At 38.0% G+C, this 22556-nt stretch overlaps 1 protein-coding gene across 13 annotated transcripts in view; it reads left to right on the top strand.

The window, feature by feature from the left end:
• LOC104593124 (zinc finger CCCH domain-containing protein 27-like) overlaps positions 1-17810 on the top strand; it is a 29203-nt gene extending 11393 nt beyond the window's left edge. The window contains exons 2-9 of one of the 13 annotated variants that reach the window (XM_088901293.1): positions 550-668; positions 2047-2987; positions 4277-5521; positions 8846-9187; positions 9749-10292; positions 16717-16786; positions 16891-16969; positions 17245-17298. In XM_088901293.1, the coding sequence (XP_088757419.1) occupies positions 550-668; positions 2047-2987; positions 4277-5521; positions 8846-9187; positions 9749-10292; positions 16717-16786; positions 16891-16900 (3271 nt within the window). In that variant the 3' untranslated portion in view covers positions 16901-16969; positions 17245-17298. Of the gene's footprint in view, positions 1-549; positions 669-793; positions 861-2046; positions 2988-4276; positions 5522-8845; positions 9188-9748; positions 10293-10767; positions 11046-16716; positions 16787-16890; positions 17183-17244; positions 17299-17363 lie in introns of those variants that run through there. The other 12 variants (XM_088901297.1, XM_088901301.1, XM_088901302.1 and 9 more) reach the window with 12 other exon arrangements.
• Positions 17811-22556: the final 4746 nt, after the last annotated feature.

Here is a 22556-nt window from a genome sequence, read left to right as displayed (position 1 = left end):
TGCGCTTGGATACAATGGGAAAACTCTTACAAATCCTACAAATATTATCAATAACAATAAATTTAAAGACAACAGTGCTCTTTTTACTCTTACCCCTTATCATCCTAATTTTGTTCAGATTCAGTGGATTTGAAGAAAGATAAATATAGTGGTAGATGGGCTTGCTATAATAGGGATAGAGAGAATGTTTTGTAGTTTGTACAGTGCTAGCTCACTGTTTGAGGGTTTCTTTTTGGGGGTTATATAAGGAGGGCTGTTTGTCCACACCTTTGTGCATCATCATAATGTTGTCATGTATGAACTTCTTTTCTTTTATGTAGGGCATTGCTTACCTTTTCTTTTTCTCTATCACTCTCAAAAAAGAAACAAAGAAAGAAAGAAAAAAGAAGCAGAGCATTCTCATTCTCTTTTTATGTTTTTCCTTCTCTTGTTTTTACTACTACATAAATGCATATCATGGCTTATAGTTTAAGTTGACATAATGCCATCATTTGTGATTGAAACAGTTCAGTAGTTTCTGATGATTTTTTTTTTTTTTTGCATTTTCAGGACACAGGCTGACCCTGTGATTCTTGCGAAATACGTGGAAGCATTGTTAAAGAAGGATAAACCAACTAAAGAATTACAAAAACTTTGTACTGAGAATTTAGTTGAATTTCTTGGCCAGGGTATGTTTCATGCAGTGATTGCATGTGATTATTCTTGCTGCTTTTATGACTCGGAAAATCATTACTAGTTCACTACTATTCAAATTTCATGTTAATGATCATTATTCTCTTCATGCGATTGAAAGGTATCCATTATCAAATGCATTATAAAGTTGGCCAATCTGATCCAAGAAATGAAACTGTCCGTTGGAGGTATTGATGGATTGCTAACTTGCTATTAATATGTAGGTGTTACCAAGTTACTGATTTTGTGTTGTCTTATCTGGTATTTAAGATTTTTTTTTTCAATTATGCAAAAACTATCTGACTTTGTAGGCTAATTTTTCATACTTCTCAAATAGAAATCTATTTTAAAATTTTCTGTCTTCTGACAGGTTGTATCTAGATTACTTCCCTTTAACTTGATTGTTCTTATTCCTTTCTTTTGGGAGTGGGTGTGGGGTTAAATGTGCTGGTTCAAATTTTTTTCAAAGACACCATTAAAATTGAGAAAAAAAACCCTGAATAAGTAGCCTATCTAAGTGGACTTGCTAATAATCCAAATCTAAATTTATGTAAAAGCTCAAATAAATATCTTTTTTATCGTAAATTGTGCTTTTCATTAAACAATGAAAGTGGGAGACAAACACTACTCTGCAATCATCTTGGAAGAGCAAGACAGTAAGTACTATACACCCATTGGTTGACAAATGCCCATAGAAGAGTTTTGCAAATAGTTATAAATTTTCACCTGGCCCTGGTTCCATTCTAACTCATTCTTGTTGGCTCCCATTCTTGGTAGCTTATCTGCTAAGCTGTCGGCAGACCTGGAGATCTAGCTGATGATTACAACCAGCCTACTACACTTGGGAGTCTCCCTCCACAACAATGCCATTCCAACCAATTTTCTTTACAAGCATCAACCTACTAGTCTTGTTGTCTAATATAGCATTGGCTTTGGGATTTCTTGTTGACTTTGGGGAGGGGGGCCTAATGGATGATGTCTGTCTAATGTGACTAAATATGTCAACACAATGGCTAATCTTGCTCTTGTTTATGAGTCATTCTACATACACATTCTGTCACTTGGGTCCCTTGTCACAAACCCTTAGAGCAAATGAAGAAGTTGGGAGAAGAGCCTCTCATCCATCTTCTCTGTTTCTAACCATTCATCTCTTATCTGGTACAAAACTATTTTTGGTCACCTTGGGAAATTTAGCCTGTTTGGTTCATCTTGCTGAAGTATTTCTGCTGACTATTTTCTTATGAGAATGGCTAGACTTAACTGAACTTGCTTAAGTTAATATTTTCTAGGTTTTGCTTTTATTTGTTTATCTGTCCCTTGCTCTCTCTCTCTCTCTCTCTTCCTTCACTACTTAAACTTCTCTTATGCTTGTAGGTACAGATTCTTTCATCACGAAATTGTTCCAGGCCCTACAAGATGGTTCAATTATAGCATCTGGTAAGGGGTTGGATACCATCAAGCAGGTTGAACCATCTTCTTCTTTCATTACAGAGGATCCAATAGAAAGGACAGTTTCATCTCCAAAGCCTGAGGAGCTTTCTCCCTCATCTGGTCATGCTAGTGATACTGAGAAAGAACTTAGTGATGATGATGATGATCGCAATCATAAGCATCGCAGGCGGGAGACCAGGTCTCAGTCTTTTGACAAATATGGACAAGAGCAACTTCCAAGTAGACCAAACAGAAAACGTAACAAACCTTTTGGAAATGGACAGCTATTACTAGAAAGTGATCCTCAGTCAAGTGAATCTCGAAAAGAATGTGGTCCTCCTCCAGAAAGAGACTTCTCTGCAAAATTTGAGAAAAGGCATCCTGGCTTGGTGACACTGCCTCGACCTCCATTTGATTTGGGTCAGAGGACAAAAGTAAATCCATCATTTCATGTTGAACCTGGTACTCGTTTGGATTTATCTACATCTGTGGGTCGTCTTCCCATTGGTAAAGGAAGAGGAAGGAGTTCTGGCCTCTGGAACCAACATGATTCTAGGTTTGGCTCTGTGGAAACACTTGATTTTGCATCACAAATGGCTCCATGGGGTCCTGCCCCTGGTCTATTTTCTGGAAGAGGGCTGCCAATTGCTGCTAGCACACAAAATGCATCTTGGGGTGCATTTGGGTTAATTCCAGGAATGCCTAATGGCACTCTGGATACACTCCATCCACTTGGTTTGCAAGGAACACTTAGACCACCTTCCTTGAGTATTGGCATGCCTCGCCAACGATGTAGAGACTTCGAGGAGCGTGGATTTTGTCTTAGGGGGGATATGTGTCCAATGGAGCATGGTGTAAATCGAATAGTTGTTGAGGATGTTCAGGTACGATTCCATGTTCTGTTGTTTTCCACGATTTTGTTAGAATATCCTTTTTCCTTTGATGTAAAGTGTTTTCCCCTGCTAATGCTGTATGCCTTTTTTGGTGGGGAGGTGCTACATGAGGAACTGCAGAAAGTTAGTGCTTACAATTTTTAAATGTGATCTAGGAGTAGTGCTGATCCTAGGTGAGGCTATTATTTTGTATGGTGAGATCAAAAGTAGGGGCCATTCCTTAGTGCAATGATAAAAATCTCATGCTGACAAGTGTGGGAAAGTGAAAATATGGATTCAAGACTTAGAGCAGTGACATTATTCAAAAAATAAAAATTCTAAAGTTTAGGTCTGTATCCATCTGCCCTTCCCAAGAACCTGCAGAGCTTGGACCGTCATTGGGTATTGGCCCTTTTAGAGCAATGGTCAAATATCTACCTTGGAAATCATTTTAGTGGGATCCTATTGTTTTGTTGTTTGTCACAATCCTAGTCTGTGCTGGGGCAGAGGCAAGAATGCTATCTTTTTGTTCATGCTATCATTGTAACTTAATTATGCTAATACTGCATACTGTAATACTTTAACAATTTATCATTTTTTTTGATGAATTACTTTAACAATTTATTATTAATTCATTACTGCTTAACTCTACGCATGAGTGTAAGATTCATAAGCTGACCCTTTTATGTATTAAAATAGTTTTGAGACATTTCATTGCTGTTTGTAGATTGGCAGCTGAATGTTTTCTAGCTGCTGGCTTCTGGTTTCTGGGTAATAATGCCTTGTGCTTTCTAGTCATCACAGGATTCTTTTTTCCTGATTGGACACAAACCTGACTTGCAGGTGTCTCCCAAGCTGGCTGTTGGCTGGCTTTGATTTCTTGATTTGACAATTGCGTGCCTTTTAATAGTAACATTATAAAAAATGCGCAAGACAGGAAACCAGCATGACTCTTTCAATGTGTCAATTTTAGAAACTCATGGATCAAATTCAACCATGATCAACGATTGACCGCTTGATGGGCTGTAGCAGAAAAGATCTTGGCATCTGGTCATTTTTTATTTAGTGATCACTACTGCACTGGATGGTAGAAATAGGTTTATACTTGGATGTCTAGAGTTGAACTGATTTATGTCATGTGTGAATTGGTTGGTGCATCAAAAGAAAAGGCCATGATGAAATGTCTCTCAAGCTATATTTCCTACATTAACTTATGCTGGGGATTCATAAAATACATAATCTTTTGTTAGGATACAGATTTGTTCCTGGTTGTAACTAATAGTTGATTTTGCAAATTACAGAGTCTCTCACAGTTCAATTTACCTGTTTCTCTTCCAAGTGCACGCCTATTGGGAATGCCAGCTGGAACAGGACCTTTACCTTCAGTTAGTGCTCCTTCAAACTTGTCAATAAAGAGCAAAGGTTCACATTGTAAAAGTGGTAAATCTGGAACATCTGATGATGGATTAAGCTTGAATAGCATGTTGCCTGTGTCTGCTGGTTCTGGTGAAGCTGATTTGTATGATCCTGATCAGCCTCTGTGGAACACTGACCATCCTGAAACATCAAGTGCACTCCTAAGGCTTTCACCAAGGATTTATGAAGCCGAACCATTATGGGATGCTGATGCTTCTGATCACCGTAGTTTAAGGTTATCTGATGGTTTTGACAGTGAACACCCAGGTAGAAATGCCACAACTGGTACTGGTTCACAGACTGCAACTTCTGTTTGGGGACGGATAGGGAGTTCTGAAAATAAACTAGAAATGAGTGGAAAACATAGCAATACAATAACTTCTACGAGTAATCTAGGAAATGAGGTGAAAGACTCTAAGGAGCTTTTACCTTCTCTTCCAGTTACTGGCCATCGAGGGAAGCATACTCTTACAGAGGATATAGCCTCAAAAGCTATGAATTCTTCTACTTCAGCGAAGCAAAGTTATCCTGTATGTAAAGTTGGGCGACCATCTCATAAAGCTTCACGTACTCTTTTTGTAAATTGTATTCCCCAAAAAAGTAACAAGAGGGAGGCCCTTTTTTCACATTTCCAAAAATTTGGGGAGGTTTTTGACATTTATATTCCAATGAATAGTGAAAAAGCTTTTGTGCAATTCTCTAGACGAGAGGAGGCAGAAGCTGCTTTAAAGGCACCTGATGCTGTAATGGGTAACCGTTTTATCAAGTTATGGTGGGCTAACCGAGATAACATCCCTGATGATGCTATAAGTGGTGGAACCACATTATCTGCTTTACCCCATGGTGTGACAGCTCCTTCTGCTTCACCTCTTTCATCTATTGCTGAAAGAGGAAAAGAAAATCTCCCATCTGCACTTCCAAAGCCTAGTGTTTCTCCGGCTTCTGATGTTCCTATGGGAGCCTCTGTTCACCCTAAACCTGGTTTAACAAATGGTGCCAAAGCTACAGCTCCTCTGCAAAAGAAACTGGAGAGTTTGGAGCTTTTGAAAGAAGAACTTCGTATAAAGCAGGAAATGCTGGCCCAAAAGCGGAATGACTTCCGCTGCCAGTTGGATAAACTTGAGAAACAAGTAAGACAGTTGTTCAGCTTTTGTCCTTCTTTTGTTCAATTTTTGATAGATCACATGATCGGGAAACGTATAATAATTAACTTCTTTTGTTTTTTTTTTTTCCGTCTGTAAATATGTAATCCTTTGGTGTTTCTTTATCTGAGCATGGATGTTATTCCATTTTTGGAGGTGTATAAAGAGATGCTACTAATTGCTGCTTTAAATGTAGAAGTAAACTATAAACACGTACTTGCTGGGATGGGTCAGTTTTGTTTGTTGCATAGGAAACTGAATAGTTAATTGGCACTAGTTAATGGTGGTGGGATTTGACCCCAGGTTTTGAGCTTGACTTACCTTGGTTAATGTTCATCTAAGTCTTGCCCCAACTATAAGGGGTTGGCATCTAGTACTAAAACTTTTGCCGAACTCTTATATAATCACGGACTCACCTTGATTAGTGTTGGCACTTTTTATCTTCAATCTCAATGTAAGTTAATTTTAAGGTAGAAGTGTCTTGCAGAATTTGATCTATTTTCAAGATCTGATCATGAATTATATAAAGATAAAAAATGAAATTGATTTTCAGTGCTCTGAATAATCTATAATACATGGATATTGGTACCAGAGTCAGAACCCAACGTAGGTATGAGGCATTGAACTCTACTAGCCTGGAAAAAATAGGATATTGGGTCTTCACACTTCAGTTTTAGGTTATATCCTTTTGATGATGAAGGGCATCACCCAATGTTGGTCCCAGCTAGGGGTGCAACCTGGGTTGGGTTGGGAATTTGTTAAGCATAGTTTTCAAGGTGCCAAGGCGAGGCTAGGCAACAGGGGGCGCCTTGTCGCCTAGTTGCCTAGGCGATGGATTTCTTTTAAGTAAAAACATGTATCCTAGGGTAGTTCCCTAGGCTCCATAATCATATTTCCTTAATAAATATCCATAATTTTCAAAAGAAAAGTATAAACTTCATGTTAAAGTATAGAAAATCAACATATTGCAACATATTCATGAGAAGAAAAGAAAGAAAAGAAAATTAAAAAATATAGGGGCTGAACCCCTATTTCTGTTATAGGAAAAGAAGAAATTAGTATATAAACACACAAAATTAGTAAAGAAAAAGAAGAAAATGTGTTGATTGGACAACATTTTAAGTTCTTTCTTACTTATTTGTTCAGGTTTTGAAGTCTTTGAGGGTTCAATACAGCATTTAACAATGTTTGTATTGATTAAACCCTAACAAATAAGAAAATGATAAAAAGAAATTAGTATATAAACACACAAAATGAATATTTTAGTTTAAAATGTCTGTTTTATAATTATAACCTCAAAAAATTAAGAATATAAAAGTTTTTTATAACACGCTATAGACAAGTGCTTGGTGATTAGGTGAGATGAGCCTCCAAGGGCGCCTTGTCGCCTAGGTGTTGCCTTGACAACTATGTTGTTAAATTATCAATGGGCCCAAACTCTAATCCACTGATGTAGCTGAAATTCTTTTAGTTGGGCAACCTGATTTGCAGCCCTAGTCCTGGCTATCTGGGTTTTGGGAGGGATAGAAAGGATATGATCCTAACCTTCGGCATTTTTCTTGCACAAAGTGGCTGCTCTTAGACTTGAACCCACATTCTCATACTTGCCAGCCTGAGATTTTACCATTAGACCAAGTAATGGCCCCAAATCAGTGCAAACAACACTAAACAAATGAAGATCGTTTATACTAAATTACCAAGTATTACAAAATTTACCATTCATGCATAGGTTTTACTACAAGAATTTGAACTTATTTAGTCACATATTACAGGTGTGACAAACATAAGAGTCTCCTCAAGTGTCATGTCAGGTGTCAGTGTCCACATGTTTCAGGAGCTCCTTTTTTAGTGTCTGAAAAATTGCCAATCACTGATTTCATACTCTGATTTACCCTCCTTTGGCTCATAGTAACTCATACTACAATTTGATGATGGAAGTTTGAGTCCATGTCATGTAGGTTTCTTCTTTATGTTTAAATCTTTTCAGCCAAAAATAATTGTCTATATCATGAAGATGAAATTGTAAATCATAGTTGTCAAGGCGATGTCGGCAAGGTGTCCATGGAGGGTCACCTCATTTAAGTTCCTAGCTATTTTGTACATGGCACTATGAAATATATATTTTTATATTCTTTATTTTTTGAGATTATAATAAATAAAATAGGCATTATTAAACTAAATTATTCATTTTGTAGGTTTATATACTTATTTCTTTTTATTATTTTCTTGTTTGTTAGGGTTCAGTCAACAGACATGTTGGTGTATCATGTATGCTGTCTTGGACCCTTGAAGACTTCAAAACTTGAACATTAAGCAAGGAAAAACTTAAAAATCTTCTTCTTCTTCTTCCACTCCTTGGTTTCTTCTTTTCCTAGGACAAAAACAGGGTCTCAGCCCCTATATTTTCTGGTTTTCTTTTTGGCCTCGTTCTTTAAACAGTAAGTCATTTACCTGGGTAAATTCACTTACTCAGGCAAATATTACCTGGGAAACACTTGCCCGGATAAGTGTACTTACCAGTGTTCTTTTGTTTCCTAGGTAAAGTTATACAATGACCATTTTATCCATAAAAGTGTTATTATTGAACGGACAATATAGTCCCATCATGTGTTAGCAAATTTCTGTGCAGATGGGAAAGTGATTTACCCAAGTCTCAGGAGGGTATTACTTACCCAGGTAAATGAGCTGCTTGGGAATTGCTATTTTCCGTAGGACCCGCTAATACCGAAACACGAATACAGATTTCTTTTGTTTCCATGGAACCCACTGGCTTACTTTTCCCCATTTACTGGAAAATGGATGTGCCCTTTCTTTCTGAACTTTCTTCTCATGAATATGTTGATTCTCTATGTTTTGATACAAAGTTTATATTTTTTGTGAAGATTATAGATAATTACTAATGAAAAATGGTTGCTGATTGCTATATAACCTAGGGGTTTTTTTCGATAATTTTATAGAACCTAGGGGTTTTTTTCGATAATTTTATAGAACCTAGGGAATTACCCCAGGATTCATGGTTTTTATTTAAAAAGATCCATCAACTAGGTGACTTGGTGACAAGGTGCCCCCCTGTTACCTAGCCTCACCTTGGTTCCTTGAAAACTTTGCTATAAGTTAAGGGGGGTATTTGCCGATATGTATGGTTTGTTTTTCAAAACAAAAATAATTGCTACAGCAGCAAAACCAATATGATTTTGCTGATGTGGAGTTGTTTTGTTTAAAAAAATTGGCAAACGCACCCTAAATAAGCTGGACGTAAAGTGCCCCTTTAATTTTCTACAGGAAAAAACTAAACAATTGGCATTTGTGCAGGCTGCAACAGTCAAGGGTGATGCAGATGCTAAGCATGTTCTCAAGAGACATAAGGTGGGGTCAGTAACCCCTTCTAGCAAAACTGCAACACCAAGGTCCTTAAATCCTTATACTGCTGGATCACAAACACCACTCGAGAAGACCATTGATAATTGTGGGGATAATAGTGCATCTCCCAATTCCAAAACAAGTTCTGCTGTGGTACTACGGTCACCTAAGAGTTTGAAGCAGCCAAGTTGTCCTGCGCCAGTAGGGTCTTCCTTTATTGTGAACAGGTTCAAATTGGATAACCGCCCTACAACATTTAGAATTCTTCCGCCCTTACCAGCTGATTTTGCAAATGTAACTCTCTCTCTCTCTCTTTCTGTGTGCGTAATTGACTTTATGTTTCAAGAAAGAAGGAAGCCTTTTACATTATGTGTAACTCCTGTTCTACCAATAGAAGCATCAACACAATGAAATGTGGTCACTTTCTAGGGGGGGGTGTGTGTGTGTGTGTGAATTGGTTTTATGTTTCAGGAAAGAAGAAAGCCTTTTACATTATGTGTAACTTCTGTTCTACCAATAGAAGCATGGACACAATGGAATGTGGACACTTTCTAGAAGGTTTGGGTGCTTTTGTGTAGTGGGATTGACATATCTTTTATTTGCAATTCAAAGGGGGTTTATGGGTGTCTCCTAGGTTGTTTTGCCTCTCCCTACTTTGTGCTTATTGGCAATCACCATTTTGTATTACTTGACAATAATTTTAAAATCCTTTCATGAAAAATGCTGTAGAACCAGTGTCGTTTTCATTGTCATTAAAAAAAGTTGCGTTTTTTTGGTCTGTACACTGGTTTATCATGTTCCTGATTGGATATGCCAGGATCATGTGACTGGAGCTAACATCTTTACATTTTCCAGGTTGCTGTTTTGAAGGAGCACTTTTCATCATTCAGTGATCTGTCTGCTGTTGAGCTAGAAGATCTAGGTTCTCATACTGATGGATTGGGTCCATCCAAGAATTGTTCTGTTCATATAACTTTCACAACACGTCATTCAGCTGAGAAGGCATTTGCAAATGGCAAATGCTGGAAGGGACACAATTTACAGTTTACATGGGTGACATCCTCTGGTAATTCCAATAGAAACCATGGCAGGATAGAAATTTCTCCCATGTCTACATGCAAGGGGCCTCAAGATACAGAAGTTTCAATGAAGAATATGTCTTCTGGGTGTTCTTTAAGAAGTACAGATAAATCAATATGCATTGTTTCTCAGACAACACCTATTACTGAAAATGGAGAACCTAAGAGTTCAGAGGGAACTAGCAGTAGTGTTGAGTGTACAAAACCATTTGAGGGTTGCCAATCTGGTTCTAACACCAAGTCATTGTCTGAGACACGGTTACCTAAAGCAGATGTTTTGATTGTTGAGGGTGGCCTAAATGTTAGATCTGAAGATTTAGGTAAGCTAATGTGGTATTCAGATGCTAATTTTGTTATCCTGCTTTATTTTTTGCATATACCCGTTTTCAGAGCTTTTGTTCTTAATGCATGGCGAACATGTTCTTGCTAAAGCTATGGCAACAATTTATTAAGTGGCAAAATGCTGAGTTATATTTATGAACTGGAATCCAAGCTAAACAATATCTAAGGCTTATTATTGTAGTTTTGACTTTTGACTTTTGACTTGATCCCTATTTTTTTTTACACAATCAGTTCTTAGATGCTGTTTTATGAGTATTTCAACTAGTATAGTTGTCTGACTATTTTATTTCAGAAGGGAGAATTAAGTTTATTTTTGATGGGTGTGGCCTAGGTAATCCGGGAGCTTCAGGTATTGAGGGTGTAGTCAGGGATCACAATGGACTCTTTCTACTTAGCTTTTCTGACCCTATTGGTGTTGAAAATTCCTTGACTGAATTACATGCCTTGATTCAGGGGCTAAATTTGATGAGTATGAGGGATTTGAAGAATGTGGAGGTTGAGGGAGTCTGTCAATCTGTCAAACATAATTTTCTGGATGCGAAGTCAAGTTATGATTCCTTGGAATTTTAGGTTGTTGATGAGACAGGCATGGTTCTTAGGTACCATATTGAATAGCTCATTCAAGTATTCAGCTGGTGCTAGAGGTGCTAATCGGTTTGAAGACTCATTGGCCAAGGCAGGAGTGGCAAGGATTCAACTTGAATGGGGATGTCCAGGGCAGGCTCTAATCTGTAATCTCTCTTTTTGTATTTGCAATACCTTTGTATGGGTTAAGTTTGTAACATTTTTTATTCCCTTGTAAAAGTTTTGGCCAGCTTCTCTGTTTTTTTTTTAGTGTGGCAGTCTCATTAATGAAATATCTCTGTTGCATATAAAATAAATTGAAGTCAGTTGCACACAACCATCTCCATTTCCTTTGACCTTGTTCATGCTATTCCCCTCTCTCTCTCTCTCTCTCTCTCTCTCTCTCTCTCTTTCTCTCTTTCTGGATTTAAATAAGGTTAGTTTCATCCTACCTCTCAAGTCCTTAGTTCTAATAAAGCATTTTTATTCCTGCATCTCAACATATTCAAACATTTGATTCATCATTATGGATGGAATAGTTAAGGAATATTGATATGTTTTACCAAATTCTTGTCTGTTACTGTAAATATATGAGCTATAAATTTTAAGTGTTACTGCAAATGTTCCATAATCAATAATCACCTTTCAATTTTCTTTGTAGGGAAGGAATAGATAGATCTTAGTTTGTCTGTGGTGCTCCTGGCTCTGAGGTGCAGCCATATTCCTTATATCAAGTCAGTTTGGTCTCTGCCTGATATTGGATCCATCAAGTTAAATTTTGATTGCTGTAGTATAGGTAACCCAGGGCACTCTAGAATTAGAGGTGTGTTCTAGGATTGTCACGATACCGTACTATATATTCTGGCCCTATTGGTTCCGGTAACCCAACTAGGGCTGAGGTGTTAGCAATTCTTTGAGATTTAAGATTGGGAAAATCCCTCAGCTACAATGACTTTGTGGTGGAGGGAGACTCTTAAGGTCGTGTTAGCAATTGTTCAAGGTTTAAGATTGGCAAAATCCCTCAACTACAATGACTTTATGGTGGAGGGAGACTCTTAAGGTCGTGCTAGCAATTCTTCAAGGTTTAAGATCGGCAAAATCCCTCAAATACAATGACTTTGTGGTGGATGTACAGTTACATTGTAAGACAGGTGATGTGTTTGGCAAGGAAGACAGTTGCATCATTCAGTTAGGTAAAGAGATTGGCCAATGGTCTAGTTGATATATTAGCTAGACAATGAGTTCATAAACATCAGTTGTACTGGGGACGGGTCTCCTGTATGTAATTTCAAAAGGCTGGAGGGGGGAGGGGGGAAGGGTAGATAGATGGGGCTAGTCTACCACAAAGGACCAATTGGTTCAACATAACCTTGTAATTGTTTCAGTAGAAATCTGCTGAATTAAAAAATATGAAAGAAAGTGGTTTCTTGAAGAGTGAAGGAAGAGAGAAGGAGAAGAAGAGAAGAAGAGAAGTTGAAAGAAAAGAGAGCAATCCTCTGGCCGCCCCCTTCACTTATTATTTATACTAAAATAATAGAACAGTACAAAGACAACTATGCCCTTATAGGGAGGCAAAACATAAAACAACATTTATAACACTCAAAACACAATAAAATTTGGACTTACATAACTATTGTGGTCCCCACCTCCTATCTAACAACTAACATAAAACATCTACTCAGAAAAACATCATAAAACTAACTAATCTTCAACACTCCCCCTCAAGTTGAGAGTAAATGTCACACATTCCCAACTTGCGTAGATCATGTTCAAGCTTGTTCCTTGCCACCCCTTTAGTGAGAACATCAACCAGCTGCAACTCTGAAGAGACATAAGGCAAACAAACTTCTCCAGTTGTTACCCTTTCTCTTATAAAGTGTCTATCAACTTCAATGTGTTTTGTCCTATCATGCTGAATTGGATTGTGGGCAATATTGATTGCAACCTGATTGTCACAGTATAACATCATAGGTTCCTCTGCTTTCACCCCAATCTCACTCAAAAGAGATCTAACCCAAATAAGTTCTGAGACACCATGAGCCATGGATCTATACCCAGCCTCTGCACTTGACCTTGCCACAACCGCTTGCTTCTTACTCTTCCAGGAGATCAGTCTGCATCTGTATAGGATTCTAGCTTCAGATTCTCATGATTTGAGAAAAGAATGCCTTTGCCAGGGTGCTTTTTCAGACATGCAAGTATTCTCTCAATAGCTTCCCAGTGCTGAACCCGAGGTGCATGCATGTACTGACTCACAACACTGACAGCATAAGAAATATTTGGTCGTGTCATACACAAATACAGCAGTCGGCCCACCATTCTTTGGTATCTCCCCACATCCTTTACCAATTCACCATCCACACCATTAATTCTATGATTTGGATCAATAGGAGTGTCTGCTGATTTGGTCCCCAGCTTCCCAGTCTCTCGCAGTAGGTCAAGTACATACTTTCTCTGTGAAATGAAGATCCCATGCTTGGATCTTGCAACTTCAATCCCTAAGAAGTATTTGAGCTCACCAAGATCTTTGATCTCAAAATCTTGCTGCAATGACTTTTTGAGATCATCAATCTTCTCCAGATCATTTCCTGTCACCACTATATCATCCACATACACAATCAGAATTGACACCAAAGCATCTCTCCTCTTCACAAAGAGGGTGTGATTAGACTGTGTCTGTGTGTATCCAAAACGGATGAGTGCCCCTCTGAACCTGTCAAACCAAGCCCTAGGTGACTGTTTTAGTCCATACAGAGGTTTTCTAAGTCTGCACACCTTTCCTTTACCAACGTTTTCATAAAAGCCTGTTGGAATGTCCATATATACCTCCTCCTTTAAGTCACCATCGAGGAAAGCATTTTTGACATCAAACTGGAACAAGGGCCATGAATAGGTGGCTGCTAGAGATAAAAGGATACGAACTGAACTCATCTTAGCTATTGGTGCAAAGGTTTCCAGATAATCAACACCATAGGTCTGAGTATACCCTTTTGCTACCAACCTTGCCTTGTACCTCTCTATCTTGCCATCGGCCTTATACTTTACTGTGAATACCCATTGACATCCGACTGTCTCCTTGTCTGGGGGGAGATCAACTATTTCCCAAGTTTGGTTTTTGACCAAAGCATCCATCTCGTCTTGCATGGCTGTTTTCCACTTAGGTTTGGAGAGAGCCTCAGTAACATTCCTGGGTATAGACGCAGAATCCAGGGAAGAAAGAAAAGCACGGTAGGAGGGTGATAAGGCACTGTAGGAAAGATGGTGTGAAATGCAGTGGGCTATACACTTTCTCTTCCCCTTACGAAGTGCAATGGGAAGATCAAGGTCAGTGGGATCAGCTGTAACAATGGTGTTAGGGACAAAAACATTATCATCAGAAAACATAACATGCTCAGGCTCAAGAGGAATACCTGGAACTGTATCTGCCGAATCTGGAGTTTCAGAAGGACTGATAGAGTGTGGTGTGGGTCGAGGATGCGTGGAGTCAACCATCATCTGTTGGCACTGATATTGCTGTGAGGCTGCCTGTAGTGGCTCAAGTAATGAAATTGGAGGTGTAGGTGCTGGCTGAACTGATGGAGGCACCACAGAAATAGGAAGAGGAACAGATTGTGAGTTCTCCTCCCCAAAACTCTCCCCCCAAGGAGAACCACTCGAGAAGTGTCCCTGGTGAATCTTTCTTACTCATAAGCTGTCCAAACTCTCCAATTCTGTTCTCACTGCTGCTACTGCAATGGATTCCCAATCAGTTTGGGAGAGAGGGGCTGAAGAGTCTCCTGTAGTGGCTACATTTGCATTTCCCTTCTTGTTTCTTATCCGAGCAGGCATAAGATTTGGATGAAGCTTCCAACAAGTGTCCCTGGTATGCTTAGGCTTCTTGTAATAATCACACACCAAGTCCTTCTTATCTTCCCTTCTAGTCTCACTACTCCCCTTGTCTCCATTCGGCGTAGGTTTTGTTGTACCAACCATAGCCGATTGGTCAATCTCAGGCTGTCTCAGCATTACATTCCTCCTACTCTCCTCTCCAGAGACAAAAGCATAGGCCTGAGAGAGTGTCACACTCTCCCTAGAAAGAATATGCTGCCTAGCAATGTCAAATTCAGGGTTCAGCCCTGCCAAGAACTCAAAAACCCTATTCCTCTCTACCAGTTTGTGATAAGTTGCTGCATCATTTACACTTTCCCATACCACAGTTTCTAAGTGATCTATTTCCTGCCATAGGGTTTTCAGCATGGAGAAATACACAACAAGAGGTTTTTCTCCCTGTTTCATACTTATCACCTGATTTCTTAACTGATAGGCTCTGGCTGCATTTTGCTTCTGAGAATAGGTTTCAGTCACTCCATCCCAATTCTCCTTAGCAGTATTGGCCCATAGGAATTTTTTTGCAATATGAGGTAACATAGAATTACACAGCCAGGACATTACCATGTAATTCTCTTGCACCCATCGGGAAGAGTCTGTATCAGGTTTCTTCTCCTCCCCAGTGAGATACCCTAATTTTCCACGGGCACCAATAGCCATCTTAGCTGATTGTGCCCTCTCCAAATAATTTGTACCATCAAGTTTTACTGTAGTAATGATCCAAGACCCAAAAATATCACTACTACCTCCAACCCCAGTCTCACAGTACCGGTAGATTTCATCTCGGTATTCCAACTCTCCATTTTACTTCAAACAGTTCAACAGTAAGAAAAAATAGATTGGAGACCTTCAAAAATTAATTTAATACCACACACACAGAAACCAACCCTTCCGGAAGAAGAAAATCCTAGCTGGAGGGAAATCTCTCTCCTCCCCATGCCTCCCAACAGAGAAAAGTGAATCGATCACTCTGGGAGGCCTAGAAAATTTCAGAAACCAAACCGCCCTCTTCTGAAAATCAAAAGAAAACTAACAATACCTGGGCGCCCAAGATCAGATAAAAAACAAAGAGTCCAACTTTTCTGGGACTCTTCCCCGTACTCTAGTTCTTCCTGATTTTGATGCCGAACAGTAGATCACCTTTCTGATGTCTAGATCCAACCAAAAACTCCAAGAACTGGGCAATCTATAGCAGATCGATCAGCCCTTTACTACTTCATGCAGTTGGCTGATCTAGGGCTGCATGAGAATGCTTCAAGAAACCCTAGCCGATGCTCTGATACCAAGTAGAAATCTGCTGAATTAAAAAATATGAAAGAAAGTAGTTTCTTGAAGAGAGAAGGAAGAGAGGAGAAGAAGAGAAGTTGAAAGAAAAGAGAGCAATCCTCTGGCCACCCCCTTCACTTATTATTTATACTAAAGTAATAGAATAGTACAAAGACAACTATGCCCTTATAGGGCGGCAAAACATAAAACAGCATATATAACACTCAAAAAACTAATTAATCTTCAACAGTTTCATTCTTTTATATCAAATCAATAAAGTCTAGGTTTTTGATAAGAAAATGATTGTTTCTGTGACAGCTGTAGGTTGTTTACCCTGTCTCCCCCTTCTATTCTGTGGAAGGGTTTATTGTATTTCACATCTATAATACTATACTCTTCAGCTTTGTTGTTGAAAAATATAAAAGGAGGAATTTTGAAACATCCTCTCATTTGTATTTGACCTTTATTCTCCTACTAATGATTGTCTACGTCTTAGCATAAGGTACTTGTGCTTCAGATCTTCACTATTTTACCTTGCCCTACTCTGGTATCTCAGAAGTTCCAATCTGACCATTCTACCATGTGTTTAAATCCATCTCAACGCTTAATATTACTTTTGGTTCTTTGATTGCTGTTGATAAAATTTTTTATGGGCACAATTGATGGAAATCTTGATTGAAGCATCTCCTACTCTTGCTATATCAGATTGCATGGATGTTAAACCTGTGACCCTAAGTCACATGGACTATAAGGCATCAGTCATGTCACCTAGTTTGTGAGCATCAATTTATTGTCCACGTTATTCATCTCTTCTCAAACTCATTTTAGTTTTCAATCTTTCTACAACTATTAATAATTTCTATTTCTTGGCATTTACAGGACATATTAACACTGAAACATCAGATTCTATGGCTGGGGGAGTATAAAAATATGACTGCGAACCTGTATTCCCCATGAGGTTTAATATTTCACACTCCCACAATTTCTTTTCAAGTCAGAATAGAGATTCTTATTGTAATATCTGCAGGCACTTGTGAAATTGTTGACCTGCAGGTTTTGTATCTAGCTCTCTTTTTTCTTTTCTTTTTTTTTTTTAATTTCCTAATCAGTATGACTGGAGAAAAGAGCATTTCTTGAGGTGAAATATGATATATAAATGATTTTTTTTTCACCTTTGTGTCCTAGAACTATGATTCCTTGAATATCATCCTATTTTGTATGCACTGGTGGCAGGATCTCATGGAGTTCTCATTGTGTTTTCCATACACAAATAAAATGCCCGTTGAGTATTAATGTTTTCAAGTTGAAACCGTTTTTGAGTTCTCATGCCGTCTTTTCATGACATATGCCAGAAATTTGCTGCTCAAAGGGAAAAAAAAGGCCAGAAACTCGAAGAAAACCTTATTCTTTGAAATATCCTTTGTGAAATGTGAATCGAAAGGTCATTGACTATGGAATATTTTTTCAGTTGGACTGCGGGTTTTCTGTTGGTTTGGCCATGGTCTTTTGATTGATTATTGCTGTTACTACTCAGATTTGACAATCTTGAAGTCAAATTCTTTACTTCTGCTCAACATTAAAAGTGAGGCTCTAGAAAATATTGCCGAATGCTATCTGGAAGTCATCAAACACATATACATGTCAATGGTTGTATATCATCTGAAGATTCTCTTAAGGTTGAACCAGAAATTGTGTTAGGCCAGATCAGTTGGTCCATCGAGTCTATAGGGTGCAATGGCCAAAATAAATGAAATATTGCATTTTATGTATGTCTTCTTCACCTCTAATCCGCCTTTGTATTTTCCGTACGAAATCAAAGAAAGATAATGACTGCCTTCCGCTCTATCCCAATTTCTCCCATGGCTAAGTTGATCATGCAGCGAGTGCACTTCAACATGATGGTAATGTTCTTGCACCTACATTATTGCATGCATGCATATACAGACGCGAACTAAAATCCAATTTCCTTTCCTTCTAGTTTCTACATTACTAATGACAGCACTATGCCGCAGAGCTCATTTCAGTTGATGTAGTTAATAATTTGTATTAAAATGTGGTAACTCTATCAAAATTTCATATCTAATTTTTCTCTGCTGGAAAATAAGGAGTGAAAGAAATTGGGTAAAAAGGTCAAGTAAAAGTTGGATTGTAGAATTAGGAAAAAGAAGTGGAAGAATTCTGTATTAGCGGTGCAAATTGAGTTGCCTAATTATCCATCGAAGAAAAATTGGGTTGCCTAGTTTGAAAATTTTCAACTTATATAGGGGTTTGGGCTCGGGCTCGGGCTCCGGCCCGTTCAAATTCAATTTCTCAACCCAAGCCGACACAAGAGGCATCTACATCCCTGTGTAAGTAGGGAAAGAAGTGTGATGATGCTAAACGAAAAAAGAAAAAGAAAGATGAGAGATGAAGGAAAAATTGGAAAATTCAAACAAAAAAAAAAAAAGAAAGAACCTGAAAATTAATTGTTTTTCTATACGTTTTCCATTTCTTTAATCTGTTTTAGAGCCTCTCGGGTTTAGAGAATCATTTTTACATTTTTTTCAATATATTTTGTTCTAACAAAATTGTTGTCTTTTTCCGGTTTATAAAGGTTTCCCTATCTTTCTCTTCCTTTCCCTATTTTTTCTTTCAAACCAAACATAACAATAAGGATGTGGATTCTTAGATGTCTGAGTTATGGCAGTAAAATATGTCAGAATAAACCGAGACTAGGAATATCTTTGTGAAAGTTTAGAATCACAAGGCTATGTCCGTGCTAGTTTTTCATGGGTCTGTAGACTTTTTTTGTCAGGATGAATGACTATGGAGGAAAGGGGGAATAATTACTGGAGTTGGGGTTGTTCTTGGTACTACAAGGAGCTTGGTGGTCTAGCCTTCTAGGTGACTTTATCTTCAGAGAACTGTGTTATGAGGGACAATTGCTTGGAATCAAGGTAATCTATCTTGTTGACAAGCATAAGAAATTAAGAATACGAATCTGAGAGCGCCCCTTTGTACCAGAAAGATACCAAAGGTTAGTAGGACCGACCGATCAGCATTTTGGGTAAAATTGAAGATGAACTTGCTTTTGCATCACGGGGGGATATGTGGTGCACTTCTACACTTGGAAACAAATTGTTTTAACTTTTAAGTATTGATAAAATTGAAGATTAATGATAATTTTCTTTAATTGTGTTACAATTTATTTAGTTGTTCTCCAATCTCCGTTTCCAAGATATTACCTGCCACCATCACAATAAGCATTGTTCCCCAGGCATCTCCTAGATAAGATTTAAAATATGGATACAATAAATTTAATACAGAGTACAGACATATCTCTATCAGTTCCCAAGGGACTGACGTGCGTCAGTGTGTATTATTTGCGTTGCCATTGTTTAAGAAGTTTTGTGCCATTAGTAGGATTTTTTTGGTAGATATCATCAGTAGGAAGCCTTGTAGTACCGTAAGTTGTATTACAATAATGTACTAATGGTTGAAATAACATGGGTTTTAACTAACTTCTAAGCCACATTTAAATCAAATAAATAGTGTTTTTATGTGAATGTTTAGCCAGAAAATTAAAAAAAAAAAAGAGAAGTAATCATTAAAATCAGTGCTTTTACAAATATTGATGAAATTTATATTGGGTTCATTTTCTCTGAGTGTATTCTGATTTGTTGTCTTTTAAGTACATAAACTATTGAAATATGTGTTTATATCTGATTTGTTGTCTTTTAAGTACTATACTTAGTTTTATTGATGCATTTTTTGAGTTTATCTGAGCTTTTTCAATGTATGGGTACACTATTACTCATTAATGGTTATTATATCCAGGACTTCAATTAGCAGCCTCCAGCCTGGTTTCATAGTATTGGAGCTTAACAATTACAGATTTACAGGCCCTGATCTAATTCCATGCATCAGGGCTCGATTAGCATTCCTATTGATGCTTTCTGGAAGAATATCCATGTGAACTTCGGAATTTTAAGGGGGTAAATATATATTAGTCATTTAGGTTTGGTTTGTTTCCTTTGCAATTTCATTTGTAATAATACAAATGCATAGGAGTGCAAATGAGAAAATTGCAGATTTCGGTACATTTTGTGCTGACTTTTATTTATTTGGCTTCAGTTTTTATTTTATTTTGATTGCATTGCAAATAAACAAAATAAAGAGAAACCTAAAACAAAATTAAACTAAAATGGAGACTCAACTCATTTGCAGTCCCGTACTTTTGCACTAGTACAAATGACATTACACTGCACACAAACAAGGCCTTAGGTACTTATTTAAGGGGCCATCCAGCACTGTTTGGTGCAATGGTAACCTGAAGGTGTACTGCACACCTGAGTCTAGCAAATTTTATACGTGTTGTAAACAATAGAGTAAGGTCTGACAACAATTTGTCAGGTCACTGAACCATCTTTTGTTCTGGTTTGCTGGTTCCAATGGTTCAACTAATAAAACTAATAAAAGAAACTGCTGATCTCTGTATTTTAGGATCTACCAACTGGTCCAAACTTGGCAGCTATAACTCTTATCAGGACTGATGTTATGGCTCATTGGCTATGGCCCGTGCAAATGTAAGGTAATTGCTCTGTACCCGAGTCTGGGCGGGCAGCTGCCATTCTGATAGGACAAGGTTCAGAGAAATCAACAGGGAAATGTTCCTCTTTCTGGGTTGGTTTCCAAATTCAACAGCAAATGCTTTTGTAGTTTGCAATTACAATGTTTAAAAAACTGACCCTAAATTGGAATTACTTTGGCCACAGGTTTTTAGGTCAGCAGTTCGACCACAGATGATTCGTTGCAAAATAAAAAATAAAAAAAATAATAATTAAAATAAAAACAGCTAAATCGTTGTCTGGATTGAACTGGTGGATGGTTTGACAGTTCGGATTAATGGATTGTTGATCAAATTAATGATTTTTGGCAAAAAAATCAGGTCAGGAGTGAAATAAAACTAGTTATCTGAATAATTTTCGGGCTGAACGGCCTAACCATTTGGATCAACGAAAGTTCAAAAATCATGATTAATTATTCTATAATTCATTTAAAAATTATTGTTTGCGCTGCTCTTCTAGGTCTTATCTTACGACAAATATAATCTTTCCTGAATCATTTGTCACTTGGGGTTGGGGGTTCTTCTACAAACTACAATTGCCTTCGAATATTTTTTTTTCGAATTTTGTTGTTTTGTCCTAAACTTAGAACCTTAGCCTCGAATCATGTTACTATATGTTTGTGACAAATGACAGCTTTTGTGGCAAAACAACAAATCAACGTACAAAATTGATCAAATTGACGAAAGATTATTCGAGGATTACTTCCATACACTGTTTTTAAAACCGGATCAGACTGGACGTTCGGACCGGAAAACCGGGAACCGGTCACTTGATTGGTTCCATTTTCCTCCAAAACCGTTTTTTTCCTTAAAACCATTGATTTTGGTTAATAAATCGTTGAACCAGTCAGATAACCGTTCGAACCATTTTGACCGTTTTTCAATTTTTTTAATTTTTTTGTCAGAATGGACCGGCCATTCGAATCGAATGGTCAGACCGTTCAAACCGATAACTGAACCCCTGAGCGATTCAATCACCGGTTCGCTTTTAAAAACCATGCTTTCATACATTGAAGGGCCATGCCAAATAATGATGCCCCTTCTCCACAAACGCCATTTGTCCCCTGTACTAGTAGAGATGGGGCCCCACCATGAGGGGTTTGCTTGACCTTACCCTTTATAAATTCCTTTCTGTGGTATAATTGACCAATTATGATCATAAATAGTAACCCACTCTGCCTCATTCGTTGCCTCAACTTTTTCTAAAGGAGGTGTGGGGGTGGGGAATCCACACGTTAGAAAATGAACATTGAAACAATCTCCCTCCCCCACCACAAAAATTAAGCATTGAAATGAACTGAAGCAATCATCTGTGAGCTTGAAAAAAGAGAAGAAGGAAAATGTTAAAAAGATAAAAAGCAGATCACATGATATTTTGAATTTTAACAAAGGGTTGTGATCTGATATGTTTATATTTAATTGGAGGATGGTAAGTAAGTGTTGTCATCATGGTCCCGATAGATGCGATTTCAATGTCACTTCACACAGATCTCCGATCTCCAATCTGGCAAAGAACCAAGTGATCATCTCCTTCTAACAAATTCCTATCGATACACCTTTCACTTCAACTTAACTTTCAACGATGAAACGTCAATCTGGTCCATGGAAAGGGCAAGCCCCTGCTCTATGTATGATTTATCGCTTGTGGCTGGTAAGCTCTGGACCTCTGGTAGGGGTTTAGGTTTCACCAGAATTGGCTTTTAATAATTCTGGTCCCATATTCATTTATAATGACATCATTGAATGGTCCCAGTAAAGGGGTTTAATCTGCCATGGCTAACAAGGAAGGACCAGTTGCTCTGTTGCCAAGGTTCAAAACATCAATATCGTACGATACATATCTGTTTTCAGGGCCACGGATGCATTAATCACCGACTTTGAGGGTGATTATTAGTGTGATGCTACGTTATTCATACGGCTCCTATAGGAGATACGGGCA

The sequence above is a fragment of the Nelumbo nucifera genome, chromosome 3 (genome assembly GCF_055504915.1).
Source record: "Nelumbo nucifera cultivar China Antique chromosome 3, China Antique-T2T, whole genome shotgun sequence".
In the NCBI taxonomy this organism is placed as follows: Eukaryota; Viridiplantae; Streptophyta; class Magnoliopsida; order Proteales; family Nelumbonaceae; genus Nelumbo; species Nelumbo nucifera.
Note: the sequence above shows the minus strand (reverse complement) of the source record. Positions and strands in the feature narration are given on the sequence as shown.